Source organism: Labrus mixtus, chromosome 5 (assembly GCF_963584025.1).
Source record: "Labrus mixtus chromosome 5, fLabMix1.1, whole genome shotgun sequence".
NCBI classification, from domain to species: Eukaryota; Metazoa; Chordata; class Actinopteri; order Labriformes; family Labridae; genus Labrus; species Labrus mixtus.
This window is the reverse complement of record NC_083616.1, coordinates 20,834,569-20,855,680: the sequence shown is the minus strand read 5'-3', so window position 1 is coordinate 20,855,680 and position 21,112 is coordinate 20,834,569. Positions and strand designations below refer to the sequence as shown.

Here is a 21,112-nt window from a genome sequence, read left to right as displayed (position 1 = left end):
AAGTTTGTGTTTGCAGTAATTGGCTTTAAATGGTCTCTCATCCAAACATGTTGGTTTTCCAAAGTTCTTCAGTTTCTAAATACAAACACACACCTTGAAGTACCTCTGGTTGGCAGTAGGCTATTAAATAGACAATAAAAAAATAGCTATACTGAATAAAATATATGAAGAAACATCAAACGACTGATAAGCCACACTAAAGTAAAAATAAAATCCTACACACTCCATTGGCTGCATTACCGTCACTCAAATCCCCAAATCCCGCCTCCCCCCCCCTCCTCCCCTCCCTCCTCAGCCCCACAGCCTTCGCTGGCCCTCCTCCTCTTCCTCCTCCCTCTCCTCTGTCGGCTGGTGGAAGCGTCAGACCTCCTCCTCCTCTTCGGTCCTCTCCTCTTCTCTCCTCTCCTCCCTCCATCCCGCGGACGAGTGTATACAGCCTCTCAAGTTGAGTCCAGACGCGCACACACATGCGACACACGCGCAGCAAGAGGAGGACAGTCGGACAGGAGACACAGAGGGAGAAATGAGTAGAGAGAGTTCGGACGGAGCAGCTCCCCGGCGAGCGGAATTTGGATTTTGTTTAACATATGAGCCTTAATTGACAGAGTTTTCCAGGCTGTTTTTTGGTTCAATGGTGCGCGTAAAGTTGACTTTTTAATCCTACATGGGAGTTCTTCGTCCACTCTGCTGGTCTTTGTGAACTTTAGAAGGAAGAAAAGTGTGATAAAGGGAGAGACGGTGAGCTTTTGCTGTCCCGTTTGGATAAATAACGCGGAGGAGCGCACCGGTGGAAGAAGCTCACCACTGGGGACAAACGGGTTCATCCCTCGGCTCTGGGTTGAAGGAAACACACTGCTGACTTTTTGGGGTGGAGGATTAAAAGAGAAGCCATCCTGCGCAGGAATTTCCCATCGGATTTTTTCTGATTAATACTGTCCCCAGAAGGATTTATAGTTCCCTCCAAACCTCGTCTGAGCGGTGTCTTAGGTCAAGCGCAGCGGGAGTGCAGTTTGGTCAATTTGAGATTATTTATGGCACCAATGCGGTAGTGATCTTTTTTGGGGGGACGAAAAGAGATTAATAAGTAAATACCCCCTTTTGCCATTTTTTGAACAGTCCCGGAGATTTTAACCGACTGTAGGGATGGAGACAGTGTCGAGTCGGGGAGGCGCGCCGGTGGGCTGTTGCCTCTGGAGGACGGTGCTTCTTCTTCTCCTGTGGAAAGGTAAGAGATGTAAATGGTGACGAAAACTTGTTGCCTGTTTCAGACATCGTGATTTAATTCAAACGTAGAAAATGGTTGCACACAATCAATTGCCTGTGGAGCTTTGTATATGGAAGTTGGAAGCTACTGAAAGGCTTTTCTCTTCTTTTTTTTTTTGCTTAGGGCTAGATACACGGAATGTCAAACCCACACACAGTATTTTATGTCCTCGTTTCCTTTTGTTCAGTCCTGCTACCTTAGTTGTTAAAAATGATAACTTACACTTAGCTACATCGCGTTAATGCAAAAAATGATCGGCTGCTTGTACCTGTTGGTATATTGTTCTCGGTTATTATGCTGCGTAAATTTGCGCTTTGGGGAGAAGTGATGTCAGAATAAAGTCTGCATTCGGGACATCGATGAAGGGAAACCCGAGTCAAAACTCAGTTTATCCACTTCTTCCTCCTCACCGAAATGAACGTGACAGCCCTCGTCTCTAAATAAATTGTACAACTCCATCGTGTTGCAATAAGTTGTGGCATTCTTTCGTTGTTTTGAGAATGGCTATGCCTGTTTGCCATATGCTGATCACAGATCGGAGGTCATGTTTTGCAACATTAAAACACTAGTCTGGTAAAACACAATATTTTTTTTTTGCCTAACGACAATCGATTATTCCATTTCAACACTGACACCTCCTGTTTCATGCGCGTGTAAGGAATAATAACTAATTGACTGAGCCTAAGCGTCAAATGACAGATGGAACTAACTGGTGACATCCGAGACACCCGAAGCCCAGAGAGACGGCGGCTGGTGCGCCGATGTGCGTATTCCAGGTTTTCGGAGAAGACCTGATGGCATCATTTTACCTTAAATTATGAAATATAAAGTTATTATTTTATATACTAAAGCGAAAGAAATGAGACTCGATTTTATACGTGTCACTTCTCCCACGCTCGTGGGCTCCGGTTTGGAATCCTCAGTCAGTCGTATGGGAGGGGGTTTGTTATACTTTGAGGTCCTTTTAAATCAAAGTGTCAGCTGTCCATCCTAAAATATGCACACGAGCCTCTCTGAACTGCGGCGTTTAACGTACACGTAAGCAAGTAAAGTAAACGATCATTAAAATCGCATGCATTTTAGAAAGAAGCACAAAGAAAAAGAAGAGAGGGGTCAAGATCTCTCCACGTGTGCGCCTGAAAGAAAATGCTGACCTCATTGAAGAACTCTCTCAAAGGCTTTTATTTTGCACTGACTTGTGGCGCGTGCCTTTTCCAAACACAAAGTCACCAGTCTCTGAGCTCAGGGAGACTCTTTAATTCAGGGCGTGTTGCAACGTGCGCAGATGTCGATCTGCTGTTTTGGGTGAAAACACTAAATCAGGGCTGAGATATTCAGAATTCAGCTTGGGTAACACCACCACCCACTTAGTCCCGGGAGAAAAAAACACATAGAGGAAGAAGAAGAAGAAGCATGAAAAGAAGAAGGCTGACATATATTTTAGGTTTGGATTCCTCTGAGTGCGCGCTTGTCCGCCTCCGTTTTCCACACAAATGACAGTCCTTCAGCATTAGTATCACATTCCCTAGAGTGTTTTCCTTGTCTGAGCGCGCGCTTGCATGCCCGCGTGTGTGTTAGTGTTTTAATCAGCTCCGATCACTCACGGCTCACTGAGCAGTTAACAGTCGCTGCGTTGTGCGCTCCGGAGCGCGGCGGTCCCAGTCGCCGTGACCGCGCGGCGCACGGCAACACCGACAGGAGACCAGAGAGGGAAGGAAAACAGCTGTGGCTGCCAAAACGGCTGAGTAACCGAAAGATGAAATCAACCAAACAGTCCCTCTCCTCCTCTCCTCCTCTCCTCCCATCAACCCTTCTCTTCTCTTCTCTTCTCTTCTCTTCTCTTCGCTCCTCTCCTCTCCTCCCATAAACCCTTCTCTTCTCTTCTCTTCTCTTCTCTTCTCTCCTCTCCTCTCCTCTCCTCCCATAAACCCTTCTCTTCTCTTCTCTTCTCTCCTCTCCTCTCCTCCTCTCCTCCCATAAACCCTTCTCTTCTCTTCTCTCCTCCTCTCCTCCCATAAACCCTTCTCTTCTCTTCTCTCCTCTCCTCTTCTCTCCTCTCCATTTTCTGCATAAGGGATAAAAAAAATCCCCAATATAACCTTTTGCCCAGGGTATGTAGTTTTTGTCCGACAGTGCATGTTGCTCTTTGACTGCTGTTTAGTAGCTCCCTTGGTAGTTTGGCTGGCCAGGAGTATCCCCCTCTTTCTCTCTTCCTCCCTCTCTCTTTCGCATAAGAAAAAGGTCTCTTCCAACTTGGCTGTGGTTACACGCTTGTTATTGGGCATTGGGGAGCCCTGGCTCTGATGGTGTAATGGCCACCTAAGGCTGTTTAAAAAGCAAAACAACTCTTGCTTTTTTTTTTTTTCTCTCTTCCTGCTTGTTTTTCTGAATTGAGTTTTGTTTCTTCCCCCAGTGTTTATTTGCTTATTCCTGCTTGTTTTTCGATCAGTCACGCAGGCCATTATTCACCTGTGTTTGTGTGTATCCTGCTGTTATTTGTAAAACCTTAAAAGTTTCCTGACTAAAACCACTGCAAGAAAACATGGTTTTAAACCACTTAAGCATTGTTTTATTGTTTTGTGTCAAATTATGCTTTCAGTTCGCAGCCCTGTATGTCACTCATCATTTAATCTAAGACGTATTTATCCCCCCTCTATCTCCCTGTGTGTAACTCTCTCCTTACACCCTGTGTGGTGTTTCCATCTCCATGTCGCTCCGTTTCGTTGTAATTACATCACTATGCTATTTCATCATACAGGTCGGCTCCGGATTTGTCGTCATAGTTGTATGTTCGTTGAAAAGCCGAGCGGCAGCGAGACGCTTAGTTTGGTATCCAAAGGTTCAGAGGCTGAGCAGTCGCTGGGGGGGGGGGGGGGGGGGGGTCATGACTCGGCTCTGTGTTCTCTGCAGGAGGTCTGCTGTGGGCGGGCGAATGGGGAATTCCTAATATACACCCCATGCAAATCAAGCATGAAGTCAGCACATGAGGGAAGTTTCTATTTATCTGTAGCCTTGTAGTTTGTGAACAGTTCTCTTGATTGAACAGAACAGCTAAAGAGACAGATGTTTATAATGTGTCAACTAGAGAGCACTGACACTTAGTATTCACCTGTAAAATATCCTGATTAGTACTAACATATTTAACCTTTCTTTAAAAAAGGATCCTTTAGTCATTTTTACAAAAGGAAATCACAGATATTGATAATTAAGTGAGGCCTTACAACAGTAAAATCTCAACATCTGCAACTCTTCAAGCAATGGACAATACTTTTTCCTGACGGGAACATAAAGGATGTCTCAGTGTTCAGTTTCTCATTTTAATTCCCTTTTTAAAAAAAAAACTCTGCATGTGTAAATGTGTGGAGCAGCTATGTGACAAAGATTGTACGATATGTGTCAAACACTGGAAGAAATCTCCACTACTCAAAGAGTGTGTGTGTGTGTGTGTGTGTGTGTGTGAGTGTGTGTGTGAGTGAGTGAGTGTGTGAGTGCGTGTGTCTGCTTGTCTCAGTGATTTCACGTCAGTAATTATTAATGCTCTGTATTGCGTGAGTAATGGGGCATAGTGCTGACATTCTGTTACAGGTTAACAGTGAAGTGCAAATATGCTCGATCACACAGGCAGACACACGCACTCACACACTCACTCACTCACACACACACTCACACACACACACACACACACACACACACACACACACACACACACACACACACACACACTCACATACAAAGGAGGTCTCTAACCGTCTCCTTTCTATACACCGCTCCCTCTCTGTGTGTGTATTTGTGTGTGTGTGTCTGTCTTTGTGTCTCATTGTTGGTTTCATTCACTGGCTCGCTGACTCACTAAGGCACAGACTTGCATGCTCACACGTGCGCGCACACACACACACACACACACACACACACACACACACACACACACACACACACGCACTCACATACTTAAAGAACTCACACATATACAGCACATCCAACACACCCACACACAGAGGGAGCTTATTCTCTGAAGAAGTAACTGAGAGGATTTTAAATGGGACCAGAGACATTTCAGAGATGGAAGATGTGAACTTTTAACATTTACTCATAAATGCTAGAAGAGAGGGTATAAAAAAAAAAAGCGGGAAATGTGAGCGTGTGAGGTTGCTAAACACCCTGATGTTAGAAAAATCTGACTCCTTTGGTGTGGACCTTTTCTCTTTCCACACACACACACACACACACACACACACACACACACACACACACACACACACACACACACACACACACACACACTCTTTCACACAGCCTTTTTGTGATGGTGACAGACAGTGCACATGCTGATCCGAGCTGCATGCAGTACTGAGGGTCACAGATATGCTAAAAAAAAACCAAAGAAGTGGGTGGACATAAGTTAGACAAATTGATTATGTGTGAGGTAGGTTTTGTAAAAAGCGGTGTCCCTGCAAGGGAGGAGAAAGTGAAAAAAGTCTCTCATCTCTTCTAAAAGATACAGTTGAGGGTCCTCCTGAATCTGACCGGCTACAGGGACACAGCTGAAAGACTGTGGGAGAAATGTGTAGATTTACAGGTGTGAATGGGCACTCTGAAAACATGCAATACGTTCAAATTTCATACATTTTTTGCTGTTCTAGCAGTTGAAAAAAAAAAACCCACCACATTCCTGTACACTCGTGGAAGTTCATATAGATTATCGTGCAGAACATGAATCAAGCTGCTACTTTAAAAAGCTGCTGTCAATTTCAAACCCCAAAACTTCCCACATAACTCTGTAATCATCACTTCTGTTTTAGGTATTATTTATTCTTTTGTTTGTTTTCTTGCCATCAGCAGTCTCTCCCCCCACCCACCCACCTTTTATCAGCTTGGAGTATCTTCCATAGCAGTGGAACAATAATGTCCAATACCAGTCTAAACAATAGCCAAACTTTTGCCAGCTGGCTCTTCGAAACATTCTTCGTCTTGCTCTCACTGGAGAGTAAAGAAAAACACAGAGTGTCTTTGTATATTTATCAGTATAGAGTAGGTGTGTTGAGTTGTAGATTTTCACGCCTTTTAAGTTTAAATCCAATGTTTTCTATTTGTAGTTTAATCTAACCAGGGATACATCATTGATTAGATGTTTCTGTTTCTGTCTTGCATGAAAACATCTCACTTGAGAGAGAGAGAGAGAGAGAGAGAGAGAGAGAGAGAGAGAGATTCTGTCTTCTCTTGAGAGTGGATTGTATTCATCCTCTGTGTCCCTTCCTTCTATATCAGTAAATCTCATCAAGAAGCATACTGTTTGCTGCTGGGCCTGGATATATTTACACTGAGACTCACATAATTCCAGACACACACACACACACTACTTTCAGACAAACATCCTCTCTCGTTGGCGTTCACACGGCAGAAGAAACAGAAGGATGCAATATTAGAGAGCCGCATTATGTAAACTGGTCTTACTTCATATTTTCAAGGAAATGTCAATTAAGTGACCTTGGTAAGGATGATAACTAAGTCAGAGCATGTTTTTCATTCATGCTTTCTTATGCATGCACTTGAGAATTTTATAATTCAACAGAAAAATGTAGATTAGATCACAGTTTGTGTTTAAAGCTCAGGGAGACATTGTTCTATATCGCACTACATTTCATGGCATGGACACTTTTTTTGTCCAATTTAATCATCTTTCAGTTCTTTCTAGCTTCTTGTGATAAAGAGTCAGTGGTAGATGGAAGGTTTTTTGAGTTTGAAAATATGAGCGTGTTGAAGGCCGGAGTTCTGTCTTTGTAAAACACATTATGATTCACAGGATCCATGTGGTAGTTTTTGGTATCTAATCATTTCAAACTGACAGACTGAGGATGTTGTGTGGAGGGAGAACACTTTAGTCACTTATCTTCTCTTAAAAGGATTCATTTATAGTGAGGTCTTCTACAGAAAGTTGTTCATATCATGTCTAGAAGCGAGTCTCATGTCAAAGAACTCAGTCTTCTGTGTGTCCTATATGAATCATAAAGATGGTGATAACAGTACTCTCTAAAGAATAACTTTGTTTGCACACATGAGAAGCGAAGTCACTGACAAACTTTTACACAGCGGGGCGATAGCTTCTCTGACTGTAACACATTTAAAAAAGAAGAAGGGGGTTTAGGGGTAGGCGTTAGACGCTATGACTAATTTCTGATTGACCCTTTCCCTTCATTTAAAAGCAAACTCTCACATTCAGCCTTGTAGTGTTTAAGTTCCAACACAGGGAGAGCTAGCAGAACAACACAGGGTCATCTGGTGAAGAAAAGTCGAACTTCATGGGTCAACTTTACCGCGACACAACATCATCTCGTAAGTCGCCGATTTAATCAATCAAATGCAAACAAGCACACATTTATGTTGGACTATAAACTTGAACGGCTGATTTTCTCGTTTACTTTGCCGTCGTTATGAGAAAAGTTCAAATGAAGACTCTTCAGGGTTTTAGAGTACCACTTAACTGATATACGGATGCATAGATTCAATAAATGAGTTAATGCATTTATATGCGACTACAACTGGACTTATTGGGTTTTTATTACATTAGTTTTTATCAGAAACTAAAAGACTGTCTTCCAAATGCTTTAATAAAGGTCTGTTTATTGTCTGATAAGACAACGCGGGGTTAGATGTCAGGTATGCATCTCCTTTGTATGAGATATTGGAATAATCTGAATCTGATGTCTTGTGTCTCACTAAGTGAAGGAAGAAAACGTTTAAGGTTGTTTCATGCATCTGTTATTAAATCTGAGACTTCTGAATAGTCAGTATTGTACTCTGCTCTCACATTGACATTTCTGCTATGAAGGCACTTACTGAGAAGTCATAATAGTGAGTCCAACATCTTGTACTTAAGTGTGTGTGTGTGTGTGTGTGTGAACTGTCTGTGTGTGTGTGTGTGTGTGTGTGGGGTGTGCGTTTCTGAGCCTGCATTTGTCTGTACACTCTCTGTGACCATAAGACGGCCGTGTTTCAAAGGCCTGTCGAGAGGTTTAAGGGTCTTGCTAACGAGCAAGTCATTTCCCCTCAGATTAGCATGAATAGCTGGGCTAATTTTGAGTGTGCATGTCTGTTTTGTGTGTGTGTGTGTGTGTGTGTGTGTGTGTGTGTGTGTGTGTGTGTGTGTGTGTGTGTGTGTGTGTGTGTGTGTGTGTGTGTGTGTGTGTGTGTGTGTGTGTGTGTGTGTGTGTGTGTGTGTGTGTGAGAGTGAGAGTGAGTAAGTGTGTGTGACCACTACTGCAGGTCTAGAAGCTATGTCTAGGGCTTTAAGGTTGAGCTAATCAGCAAAACATTTTCTCCTACATTAGCTTCCCTTGGCTGATGAGCTTCCCAGTGTGTGTGTGTGTGTGTGTGTGTGTGTGTGTGTGTGTGTGTGTGTGTGTGTGTGTGTGTGCGTGTGCGTGTGTGTGCGCGCGTGTGTTTATATGTGTGAGAGTGAAGCTGAATGGCTAATCATTATCATCATTACACAATGACTCAGAGGAGACTAACAATGGATTAACATTAGCTTTAATTTTCCCATTGAGTTTTTGATTGAATGCAATTTATCGCTGTGAAGTGTGGTACATGTGAGTTTGTGTTTGTCTGTATAAAAGAGTGTAAAAACTTAACTGTAACGATTACCTGTGAGGACCTGGATGGGTTTTTCTTTATCATCTTTCTCTTTCCTCAATACAAGTCACAAGTTTGGTAAAAAAAAACAAAAAAAACAAAAACAATTGTAAGTGGCACGCATAGCCTGGTGAACATAGACTAAAATCCTTGAAAGTGGACCCAGCTCATGTTCCAATCCAACCTTTTGCTCCTTTCCCGCATGTTATCCCCCAACCTTTCTCTCCCAAACTTCTGACTCTATGTCCTGTCTCTACAATAAAGGCATTAAAAGCATTTTAAATGGTTTTGGAGCTACGTTTTTTCAACTTAAACCTGATATACTGTACCTCTTTAAATGTTGCTCTCATTGTCAGGTTTAATAAAATCATGAATTAAAAGGCATGATATTCAAGCATTCTATATTGTTTGATTTCAAGTATATGTTCCAATTGAAACCTGCAAATCGGACACACTTGTCTCCCACGATCAGATAAATGAATCTGTCTCTCCTTCCATCTCACCTCTTCATAGTTCAAACTTTCTCTGCCTTCATCTTCTGTATTAATAAACTTCTGATGTGCTTGCTGTTTTTCTTATCTAACTGTGTATTAAGCTTGCGATCTGCTGCCTTGATCAGCTTTTTGGTGGCTATTAGTTTATTTATGTTCTTTCATCACAACATGATTTCTCTCTGACAAACATCTGAGAAGCAATAACAGGAGTTTAATGGGCCAGAGCTTCACAGACACACCAGAGGAAGAGACAAATTCCTTCTTTATTTCTTTCATTGTTCTTTGCATCCTGTTTATGCTCAGCCTCTTTTGTGACGCTTACACTCGTTTAATCGTTTTTGCACTGCCATTAATCATCCATTCCTTCCATTTAATCAACATTGTCTTTGTCCCTTTTCGCCACATGTCCCTTTTTTCTCTTTCGCTTTTATTTTTCTCTCTTTTCTGTCCATATTACCTTTCTCTCCCTCTACCTTTTCTCACTCCATCATCTTATCTGGTGCCATTGTGTCTCAGATTTTCCTAAAGTGCCATATTTCACTCCCTGTCATCTCAGATCCGTGTTTTATCCCCTTCTGTCTCCTCATTCTTTTCACATTTTGTCTCTTTTTTTCATGATCTCATCTATGTTTTCCCACATGTCATCCAATTTTTTCCTCCCCTCTCTCCTCTCCCCCCTCCTCCCTCCTTCCTCCCTCCATATCTTCTCTATCTTCCCCCCTCTCTCTCTCTCGCTCTCTCTCTAAGCAGCTCTTAACCAGTCCTCTGAGAGTGTGTGAGCTGCTCGGCCCTAAATGATTTTCTATTACCGCCGCCTGTTAACAGCGCTCCATTTGATCAAGCTAATGAAATTGAAAACTTTCATCTCAGACAAATTGATTTCAAACCTGAAACCACACGCAACCAGAAAGAGGAAGGAAAAAAAAAAAAAAGAAGGCTGCAGAGAATGCTCGTGTGCTGTGTTAGCGGGGCGCGACATTCACTTCGGAAGAGCACAGGAATCAATTAGCCTGTACTGTATGTCGTTTTACTCTCGTACCTGGGGGATGGAAGGAGCATCGTGTACTGTGTGTTTGAGTGTCTCTTCTTTTATATTGGAGTGTTTGTGTGTGTGTGTGTTGGCAGCGATTGAGTGTGTTTGTGCAGGAAGGGTTCAAATGAAGTTTGTCCTGAATAACATTAACATTTAAAATACTTTTAGTACCCTCGGTTCCTTTTGTTCAGATAAACAGTCGCCGATATAACCTGCAAACTGTCAGTAACACAAAATGCATCATACTGTAAGACATCTCACAGGCCTTTGAAAAAGCTTTGGTAGAACAACACAGCGTGAATCTGAAGGGACGGGTTTAACAGCTAAAGGCAGGGACACACAGCACATCCAGAGTCATGGGACTAAATGTTCCTATTTGAAGCCAGTTGGTGTTGTCTCACTAGTTGGGAGATTAAATCCACCCACCTTTGAATGTGTAAGGATTAAAATATTGCCTGTTGTTCTCTTTAAGATTAACTGTTGAAAGGTCACATATTATCCTCCTTTTCAACAAGTTTAAATAAGTCCCAGAGCTCCCCAAATCATGTCTGTGAAGTTTCTTGTAATAAATCCACTCTGATCCTGAATTTCATCAGGCCTATAAACCCCTCGATTACAGTCTTGTTCAGAACAGGCTGTTTCTGTTTCTGTAGCTTTAAATGCAAGTGAGCTGTGTTTGACCATGCCACTCTCAACCATTTTTGGAGTTGAATGACATAGATGCTGAATGTCAAACTGAAAATTCAACTAAATGAACTGGCAAAACACAAATAAAGCCAAGTGTCCCAAAGTGTAAGATTGCTTAAAAAGCAGAAGGTTTGCCCTCAGGTCATCATCAGTGCTAAACAGAAAAATAAAACATGCAGATATTTTAATTTGGGCAGAGCATTTAGGAAAACAAAATTCAAGGGCCTTTATGTAAATATTTTATAGAAACCTGTTTAAGATTTTATTAGGAGACTTAGACGTCCTGTCAACACAAAATAAAGTAATAGTAAAAAGACAGGAGACGGGAAATGCAAAGAAGAGAAATAAAATAAATCAGAACATCATCAGCAAAGGGTTGTTGCTAGTGGGTAGTTTGATCTGATACAATTGTTTTTATGTTCAGATGTACATTTTTGAAAGATGTACAGGTGCTTGTACTGTGCTCCTTATTTGTATTTGTGTGTAAGTAGTTCAGGGGCCCTGGGCTTTAAATGTTTGGCTCAGGCCGGCGGTAAACACTTGATGGCATTAGCAACAGTCTGAGCGAGAGGCTCGAGTGAGAGAGAATGGAAATGGTTAAGAAGTGGGAAAAGCAGAGGGAGACATTAAAAGGCCAGACCAGGCCACGATCGGGGCGCTGTGAAAAAATGGGATGAAGAGAGTGAGGGAGAGATGAAAAGAGGATGAAAAAGTAGCAGTGTGAAATGAGACTGGGTTGAAAGGGGAAGATTGGAAAAAGATGAGAGAGCAAAAGAGTAAAAGAGAAAAAAAGGTTGCAAGGGAAGTAGGCAAAGAACAAATTACAAGCCAAGAGGGGGAAAAAGACGCAAGAAAGGAACAAGATGAACAGATCCGTAAAACAAAAGAACGAGAGGGACGGGTGTTTGGCATAGGAAAAAGCTGGCGAGCGAGTGTTTGGGACTGAGAGAAAGATTTAACATTTCATTCTGTGTTGCTCTTAGCCTGTAGGCCAGCATTACAGTGAAGATTTCCACTATTTACAAAGCTCTCGGCGCCTCCAGGACTGCATCTACATAATGTTTAACATGCTCTGCTCGGCTGTGCTCTGCCCGTCAAAGGAAGACGCTGTGAGGATTTCAGGCATCTATCCCTTAGGTCTTGCCAGGGTGCGGGGGAGGGGGCGTGGGAGGCCAGGGTGCTGTAGTAGAAGCCAGACCCATCATGCAGTAATTGAATTAAAAATGTTAAATTTAAATGTGATTTATGTTCTGCCTTTTCCTACTGTAATTATGTGATTGTGTCACATGATTGCAGAAAGAGGCAAGGGGAGTGAAAGTCTGGGGGTGCAAATGGTAAGGCAAATGATAAGGCAATCAACGCAGTATTTTGACTTAGCAGATTGTCCTTAAGGGCTCATGGGACGGGAAATTGTTGAGTTTTTTGTTTAACCCACAAGGTGAGATCTTATTCTAAACCATACCCGGTATTTTGGGTAACCCTAAACATAACCAAATGCAATGGTTACACATCCTTAATATTCAAAGTCTTTGAGGGAGAAAGGTTCTGAAAATTAAGAGATGCTAAAGGGTACCTCAACTATTATTATTATAGGGTACCCTTAAACATACACAAAGGAGTGTCCTAAGACAAACGCATAATGGTCATGAAAAACATACCTTATACTTTAAAACAGATGCTACAGGTCATCTTAGATTGCTTTAAAGGGTAGTTTAAATCGATGCTGAAGGGTACCCTTACACAAATGCAAAAGGGTACATTGATACAAACGCACAAGAAAACTTTAAAACAAACGCTAGATGTTATCTGTAACACGCTAAAGGGTATCTCAGATTGACGCTTAAAAGGTCTCCTTAAACAGACACAAAATGATAACTTGAGAAAGGTGCAGATGGGTACTTTAAAACAGCTTTAAGGTTCCTTAAACAGAAGCTAAGGGCTACCTCCAGAATAGACATAAATCAAATAAAACCGACATGAAAGGATAAAGAGGGTCCCCTGAAACAAATGCAAGAGACTACCCTGAGACAAACGCAATAATGTACTTTAAAGCAAACAAAAAGGTGACACAAGGGGGGTACCTTAAAACAGACATAATAGGGCAATATAAAACTTATGCTACAATGTAATATTAAATAGTAACTAAAGGGTACCTCTAAACAGACAATTAAGGGTTTCTTGAATCAGCTGTTCTACGGTACCTTTACACAGAAGCTAATGGATACTATGTTTCAGGGTAAAGTAATATGGCCCTTCATCTATTTTGATAGATGAAGTTGTAGCCAGACTCAACACACAGGGTTGAAATAACATAGATGAAATAAAATGTCAAACTTTAACAGCGATTTACGGTTTGCCTTTTCCTACTTTTATCAAACGATCTCATCTTGAGTCCTGCTAAAACATACAAATGATTCAGAGCTGAGCAGCAGAGCTTAAAGCATGAGAGGTGTTAATTATTATCCGAGCTGATGGCAGGCTTGATCACGACACAACTCCTGTCACTTCTCTTTACAATTTACGGGGTCATGAACTTGAAGATGCAAGAAATGGAGCTGCTCTGAGGGGCTGTGAGAAAATCTAAAAAAAAAAAAAGAAGAAAAAAAATAAAGAAAAGGTCTGCCACCTGAATTGCATCATGTACAAAGACATTCATTTTTAGAGCTGAACTTGCTCCCTTTATTTCTTCCTCTTGTGAGAGTTGAAATTACAATGACATTACTTCTGACTGATAGAACAGACTGCCTGTTCTTGGAGATGCAAAACATTCCTGTGCTGTGAGCCACAATAAAGAGACTGAGGAGAACATTGACATCGCGCTGAGATTTGATCCCAGTCTGTGCTTAAAACTAGAATGAGAGAAGCTGCATCTGTTGTAGGAGAGAGTGGCAGCCTGTTAGAGTTATACTCTACTTATTAGAGTTGTTGTGAAGAATGGTCGTATTATTTCTGCCCTCACTATGCCTTACATCAGATCACTGGTGTGAATGTGTACATGTTCAATTGTGCAGTCTTCTTCATAAATATATTTAGATCTAAATAGATTACTCCTGTTCATTTCCATTCTATATTAGGTTAATATTGTTAATTATTATTAATCGACTACTTTTAATCGCAGATATGTGCCGATATCACTAGATTTATTCACCAGTCAAATAGAATTTCATTTCAGTTTCATTTTGTTAAACTAGCAGTTCTCTTTCACCAGCAGAGGGCGCTATATGTATTACAACAAGCATTATAACCCTCCAAAGTGTCACGCGGTGACAAACGTTCATGCGCGGTCACTTTCCAGTTGAGTGACCATCTCGTCCTCTCCGTAAATCTTTTCCACAAGTGTTTGATAATTACATTTGAGGGATCAACGCACTACATTTGTCACTCTATATCTATCTCTTAGAAAGATATCGGCCGAAATATATTTGTATCTGATTTTTTCCCCTCCCTAATATCAACATCGGTATTGACCCCAAAAATCCTATATCCGTCGGGCCCTTAACAAGACATTATAATTGTATCTGGATGACTGTAAAGGAGACAATTCTGTAACTCTAAGCAGGCAGCCAGTGTGTCTGTAGTGTGTACAAAGAAGCTTGACAAAGCATTGGTATTTTACAACCTGGGATGAGAACTTGTAGCAGTGATTAATTGTTTCTAATATAACACGATTGTGTTTTTATCTTTTATTGAATCAATTCAAATGAAGAAGTTACCAGCTGTCTGGTTTAGTGATCTTTGTAATGATATGCTAATTCTTCCACCCTTTCATCCTAATAAGACAAACTCTGCCTTTTCAAGGGTGATATTTTTACAACATGAAGTTTCCTTTTAGCGAACCTCTGCTTGTTAATAAAAGTCTTCTTGAAACGCTGCTCTGTTTTGTGCAGCACTCTGACAGATTTTCCTGAGAAACATATTTAATATGTCTGCGAATAAATTAATAAATACCAAGTTTCAAATGATATTATGTGTAACGAGACAAAAAGATGGTCTACATGCAATGGTACTGTTGAGTTTGTGCTTTCAGTCATGTATGATAAGCACCACTTTCAATAAAGGTCAGTCAGGTCAAGTAATTATCAAACACACCGTTGAGTTTTTCCCATTTTAGAGCCATTTTTACCAATAGTGTTAATATAATAGCAGTAACCATTGAACAATTATCTCATGTCACTTCACAGTGTCTTGTGTGTTTTTGACAGAATTTGATGCATTAATGATGAAAACTGATACTGACATTTACTTAGCACGATCTCAACATTTCTCTGTATGTATTTGTCTTTCAATAAAGCACCTTGAGAGTGATTTTGAGCTGAAAAAAAAAAAAAACCTGTCTCTTTACTCATTAAGTTTAAGCTAAAAGGTTTAATACGTTAATAGGCTCTAGTAAAGCTTTGTGCGTTTGTATGTGTGTATGGTTTTCCCTGGAGAAACGGAAACGTATTCAATACATTGACCAGTTCCTTTGTCTCTTGAGCACAGAGTGTGTGTTTTGTATGTGTGTGTGTGTGTGTGTGTGTGTGTGTGTGTGTGTGTGTTTTGTGTGTGTGTGTGTGTGTGTGTGTGTGTGTGAGTTTGAAAGAATAATCTGTTTAGAAGGACGTTGTGTGTTTGTGCGAGTGTGTGATGTGTTTGTTCACTAAACCTGTGTGTGCCTCTGTGTATCTCCTTTAAACCAACATGGCTGTGTGTTTAGCGGGGGTCTTTTCAGGACTTTCAGGCTCCACTATTTGTTAAAGAGGGAGGAAGCGATTAGCTGCCTGTTAACAAACCTCTTAACGAACCCCACTAATGAACCCTGAGGGCAGCTCTGGGACGGCCTCGGCATGCCACCGTAATTAGACTGGCAAATAAGATCTCGTTATGCAAACGAGTGAGAGTTAATCTGCATATCTTTACCTGAGACACTCGCGTTACACTGACAAATGTTTACCCAAAGGCAGTGAGGAGGAACAAAGGAGGGAGAGGGTGAAAGAAGACAGAAGTAAAGCGGGCTGAGCAGTGACAAAGCAGGATGTGTTGGGGGGGGGGCAACCATTTAGAGGTAAAAATCTGTGAAGAATAAGAGCGGGTTTGGGGAGAGGATGTTGGTTAGGAGAAGAGAAAAAAGTCACTATTCTGTACATGTGATGGTATTTGCGCATTTGTACAAATGTCCTGCTTATCTTAAGAGATAATCAGTTGGTGCAAAGGGGCATGCAACCAACCTCGACGTTATTTCTGGTTGATTGCTTGCCCAGATTCCCAAAGACGTTGTCGTGCACTCCCCTCACACAGCGGTGACATTTTTGTAACACAATTCTTTGTTGTAACGCCAATTGGTTAAACAGTGGAGAACATTTGGCAGCGCAGCAACACTGAAAGAAAGTCACCAAAGGATTGAAATCGTGAAAGCCTGTGATATTTTCCTGATTTGCTTTATTTCCTTTTAAAAGCTTGGTCGTATCTTTTTTTTGCTTGAGCACTACGGTGTGGTGATGGTCTCACTGCCGATCACTGGTGGGTCTGTGTTTCTTACAGTTTTCATTATTTGATTAAAAACAAGGCCATGCTCAATGGTGGCCATGCTTTGAACTTCATGCTAATGTCAGTAAAGCAAACATGCTATGGTGATGGCATAATGATGATGTATGTAGACGATCATTGTTGAGGCTGTCAGCATGTGAACATTTCCTCATTAGCGCGTCAAACCAAATACTGTGTCTGATGGAAATGTCACCTTTTGCAGCCATTAGCTCATTAGCAGCAAACAAGAAATGTCAATATTTGTGTCTGCATTTTGTCTTGAGTTTATTGATATATTTGAATATTTTCCAGGAAAGGGCGCTTTCTGTAGTTCAGGGTTTTACCTGAAAATTATTGCAATTAATCCTTAAAGCGACATGAATGTTGACAAAAACTAGACCAGAGTGGCAGTGAACGGCGACGAGGCGCATGCAGACTATGTGGACCGTAAATGATGAATGACACTACCTTACCTATAGGAGCTGCTGACACTCAATCTGCTCTCTGTCTTCATCAAGTTTGACAGTCATTTCGGCATTCTCTATAGGACTAAACTAAATATGTGCCCGAAACGCATGCTGCCCAGCGCTGATGACCTCCTCTGTGCTGCAAAGCATGTGAAACTTGTTTTGATTGGTTCTTGGCTGAAGTGTGTGCCGTCCTGGCAGCGGTCTCGGGGGTTGATGGGTTTGACCTCTGTGAGGCAGCGGGGTTCCTGATGGATCACTCGCCACAGCCAACACACACACACCCCCGGGGTCGGCAGTGGATATAGATACTGTACATACTGCTTCATGAGAGGTGTTGTCTGCGTTTGTGAAGGGCAGTTTAGGATGTGTGTGTGTTTGTGTGGAACAGTAATTGGCTGTGTTTTTGTCTAATCAGCCTATTCATTCTAATTCAGTAGGTTGAAGAATGAACCTCTTTAAAAGACCAAAAGATTGAAAAATATGTGCGTTTGAGATAGTGATTTGAAGAGTGTTTGTGTTGTCTGTGTGGGGGTTCAAATAGTCATTTAAGATAGTAAACTAAGTGTGCACGTATGTGATTTTAAGAAAGTGAGTTCCTGAATGTGTGTTAAGTGTGTGTTTGGCTCATTAGTGCAGTGGCTCAGAGGCGATTATTTATCGTCATGTGGCTGAGCCTGCTGCGTTGTGGCTCAGTCAGCAGCCATCTTTATTCCACACAAACACATCATCATGCACAGTCACACGCAAGCATGCACACACAAAGCCACTGGAGTTTTAGAAGTTATTACAAGTCCCCCTGTGCTTTGAACATGCACACACAAAGACCCCTGCGAGCACACACACCTTTATACCTTATCTTAAACTCCTTATGCCTTTCACACTAACATACTGCCATGAACACACATCTCATAACACACTCCCTCACTAGCACACACTTCCTGGCTCTCTCTCTCTCTCTCTCTCTCTCTCCTTCCTTCTCCTCCACCCCTAACTTTGTCCCTGTGACCTTGGGCGAGTGCTGCCAGTGGCTGCTGCTGAGATTTCTGCGCGGGGGGTTGGAGGGCGGATGGAGAAAGGCTTGGCCGGGGATCACAGGACTTCCATCACTCCATCCATCCGTTTCTGATGAATGAGAGAAAAAGTTTCCCCCTCCTCTGTTGACAGATGGCGGTGGAGTTTTTGAGGGACTCATGAGGAGTTCATTTATAATGACGCTCCTCTTTTTGGATTCCAGCTCCATCAGCAACATCATTTATTTTCAAATTGTGCGTAAATGCAGTTTTCGGGAAGTGACCATGACTGATCACAGGCTAAGCAATTGTCCGACTTCCAATTTCCACTGCACGCCTGCTGTGTTTAAGCCCTGTCGGCTAGAGTAACTGAAAACATCTTTCACTCTTGAGCGGCACGATGCCACAAGCAAAAGTGTGGTTTATTAATGGCCATCACCAAATATACAAATCTAAAAAATGAAAAGTGAGGAAGAAGCTGAGGCAAGAGTTTCAACAGTTTAAGCCGACACGGAAATCGTTACTTTTGGTGTACGATTTGGCAAAACAAACTAGATATTGAGTTGAAAATCCTGAGGAAAAAGTGGTCTCAATCATTCAGCAGTGGTTGGTTATCCAGAGAGAAAGAGGCAGAAGATACTGTAAAAAAAAAAAAAATCATGTTTGTGTCAAGACAAACAGTCTGAACAGTCAGCTGTGAGGTTAAAGAACAACACTGCAATTATTGCTTATTGCTAAAGGTGCTGCCAAAGAGAAGGAAACCAAGATCTTTGAGATTGCTACTTAAGGGCAGAGAGATCCCTCATGTCTTCGCCTCCAGCCCTCTTTGTGTGTGACCTCCATGGCCCGTGTGAAACAGTGTGAATTTGGAACCTTGTCTGTTTTTTTTAAGACAGTGCTCTTCCCCAAACCGTCAAGCCCCGACCTCAGGGCTGACTACGCTCTGGTGGAGTTGGGTCAGCTTCTCACTTCGATTATTCATCTTGCTTACCCCTAATTTGTTACTCATCTGTTTACCATTGAAAAAGAAGTGTCTATCCACTATACAGACGTGTTTTCGTTGTGGCATAAATAATTAGTAACAACATGCTGGAAGTGATCCAAAGTAATTCTTAAATTTAGTTTATGTTCACTGATTGCTGCCATAAGGCGGTAGAGGACACTTCCTGCTATGTAGAGGCCGACATCCTCCCAAACATTCATTATTTTTGTTGCCATGTGGAATATGCAATGCTACTGATACATCATGTGTAACAGATCTGTGATTGGCAGTATCCATCCACAGTCACAGCTGTATAGCTAACACAGCTGCTGGATGCCATTTTGAAGAACAGCTGACATTTGCCTCTTCTCTCCATCAGATACATTACTGGGCACGGGCCTCTGACATTTCTGACTGTGTGCGTTCAAGTGTGTGTGTGCGTTCAAGTGTGTGTGTGTGATGAGGAACTTGGGCATGCCCCCTGACATTTTTTTGGATGCTAATGGTATTCATTGCCATGGCAGCCGGAGGGGAGGCGGTCATGGCTGTCAGTGTGTAAATGGTGCCTGTCGCTCACCTGTAGCTGAGTGTGTGTGTGTGTGCGTGTGCGTGTGCGTGTGCGTGTGCGTGTGCGTGTGCGTGTGTGTGTGCGTGTGTGTGTGTTGTTTAACAGTACAAGGTTTGTGTGAGACTGTCTTAACTGGATAGTTACGATGATGTGTGTGTGTGTGTGTGTGTGTGTGTGTGTGTGTGTGTGTGTGTGTGTGTGTGTGTGTGTGTTTGTGCTTTGGTAGTGTTTTTTTCCTTGTAGGTATGTGTGAATCTGTGAGTGTGTTAGGGCAGTCAGTGGTCCTCTGTCCTTGCACGTGTGTGTGTGTGTGTGTGTGTGTGTGTGTACATGTTTGTGTGTGTCTGGAGGGCATGGAGATAAAGGCGCCTGCTTTTTTCTGATAAGGACTCCCACCTCCACCTCTCTATCACTCTACTGTTCTACCTCTCTCCTCTCCATCCTTCTGCTGTTTCCTCTCTATCAGCGGCTGTAGTGACACCAATGACTCTCTCTTTCTGTGAACCTCTCCCGACCATTCCTCCTGTCTGTCTCCCTCTGTTCTGGACCTTGAGCATTCATGTACAGGAGCAAATGGAGACACAGTTGTCCAGGGCCAAAAATGATTATTTTAAGGCATAATATGCGACATTCAGAACATGAATATAGCGAAAAGATTTTCTTGGATCTGTGGGACAGCGCTTCCTTCAGCTTGTTTATATCTCACGTAGAGGCTTTTTTCTCCCCTCCTCTCCAACCGTTAGGCCTGGCACCATGTCGGGGAAGAATTGTGTACGGACGCATTACAACTGAGGGTCGTCACAAGAGTACAACGGAAGGAGAGCCGACAGATTTTTTTCCGAACCGAAGAAAACACTTACTATGGCCTAAAAGAAAAAAAACAACTGAATCAACTTTGAGAAATGAATGACAGAATCTTACTTTCAGATGTTTGTTAGCGCTTTAGGCTGCTGGCTGTGCCTTACAGAAACCTGGTTTATGAAACGGGACGGGAGGGGAGGGGGATGTTTGGAAACAGGAGGTGAGGGGCGGGGGGGAGCTGAGGGAAGGAGGTGAGTCAGAAAGGAGCATTTGTTTTGATCTGAAAATCTGCACTTTAAATATAATATATAATATTATCCTTTAAGGAGATCTATTATGCCGTTCCATATTTAAATACATACATTTAATGTTACGGTGTTGGATGTCAACGGCCGAAATTAGGGATTTTACTGACGCCGGTATGAGATAAATAAGGACGTTTTTGAGCTACACATCTCGCAACGCTACTCAGTAGGTGTCCAGACTGACATAATTAAGTTGAAAGTGAGTACATTAGATCAGAATGTAAGAGGGAAGCACAACTTTGCTGAACTCCATCAGCAAAATGTTTCTCCTTCTCCCCCAGAGGTCAGGATCAGCTGTAGTAGCTGCTGATAAGGATTCAGTTAGAGATCTAAACCGGGCAGGTGGTGTGAACCGAGCAACTCT

The 21,112-nt window shown here is 42.1% G+C and overlaps 1 protein-coding gene across 1 annotated transcript in view; it reads left to right on the top strand.

Moving 5' to 3' along the window:
• The first annotated feature begins 321 nt into the window (after positions 1 to 321).
• The window catches only part of si:dkey-215k6.1 (transmembrane protein 132C), a 246,350-nt gene continuing 225,559 nt past the window's right edge, over positions 322 to 21,112 (top strand). The window contains exon 1 of the mRNA XM_061038479.1: positions 322 to 1,225. Coding sequence (XP_060894462.1) covers positions 1,144 to 1,225 — 82 coding nt within the window. The 5' untranslated portion in view covers positions 322 to 1,143. The remainder of the gene's footprint in view (positions 1,226 to 21,112) is intronic.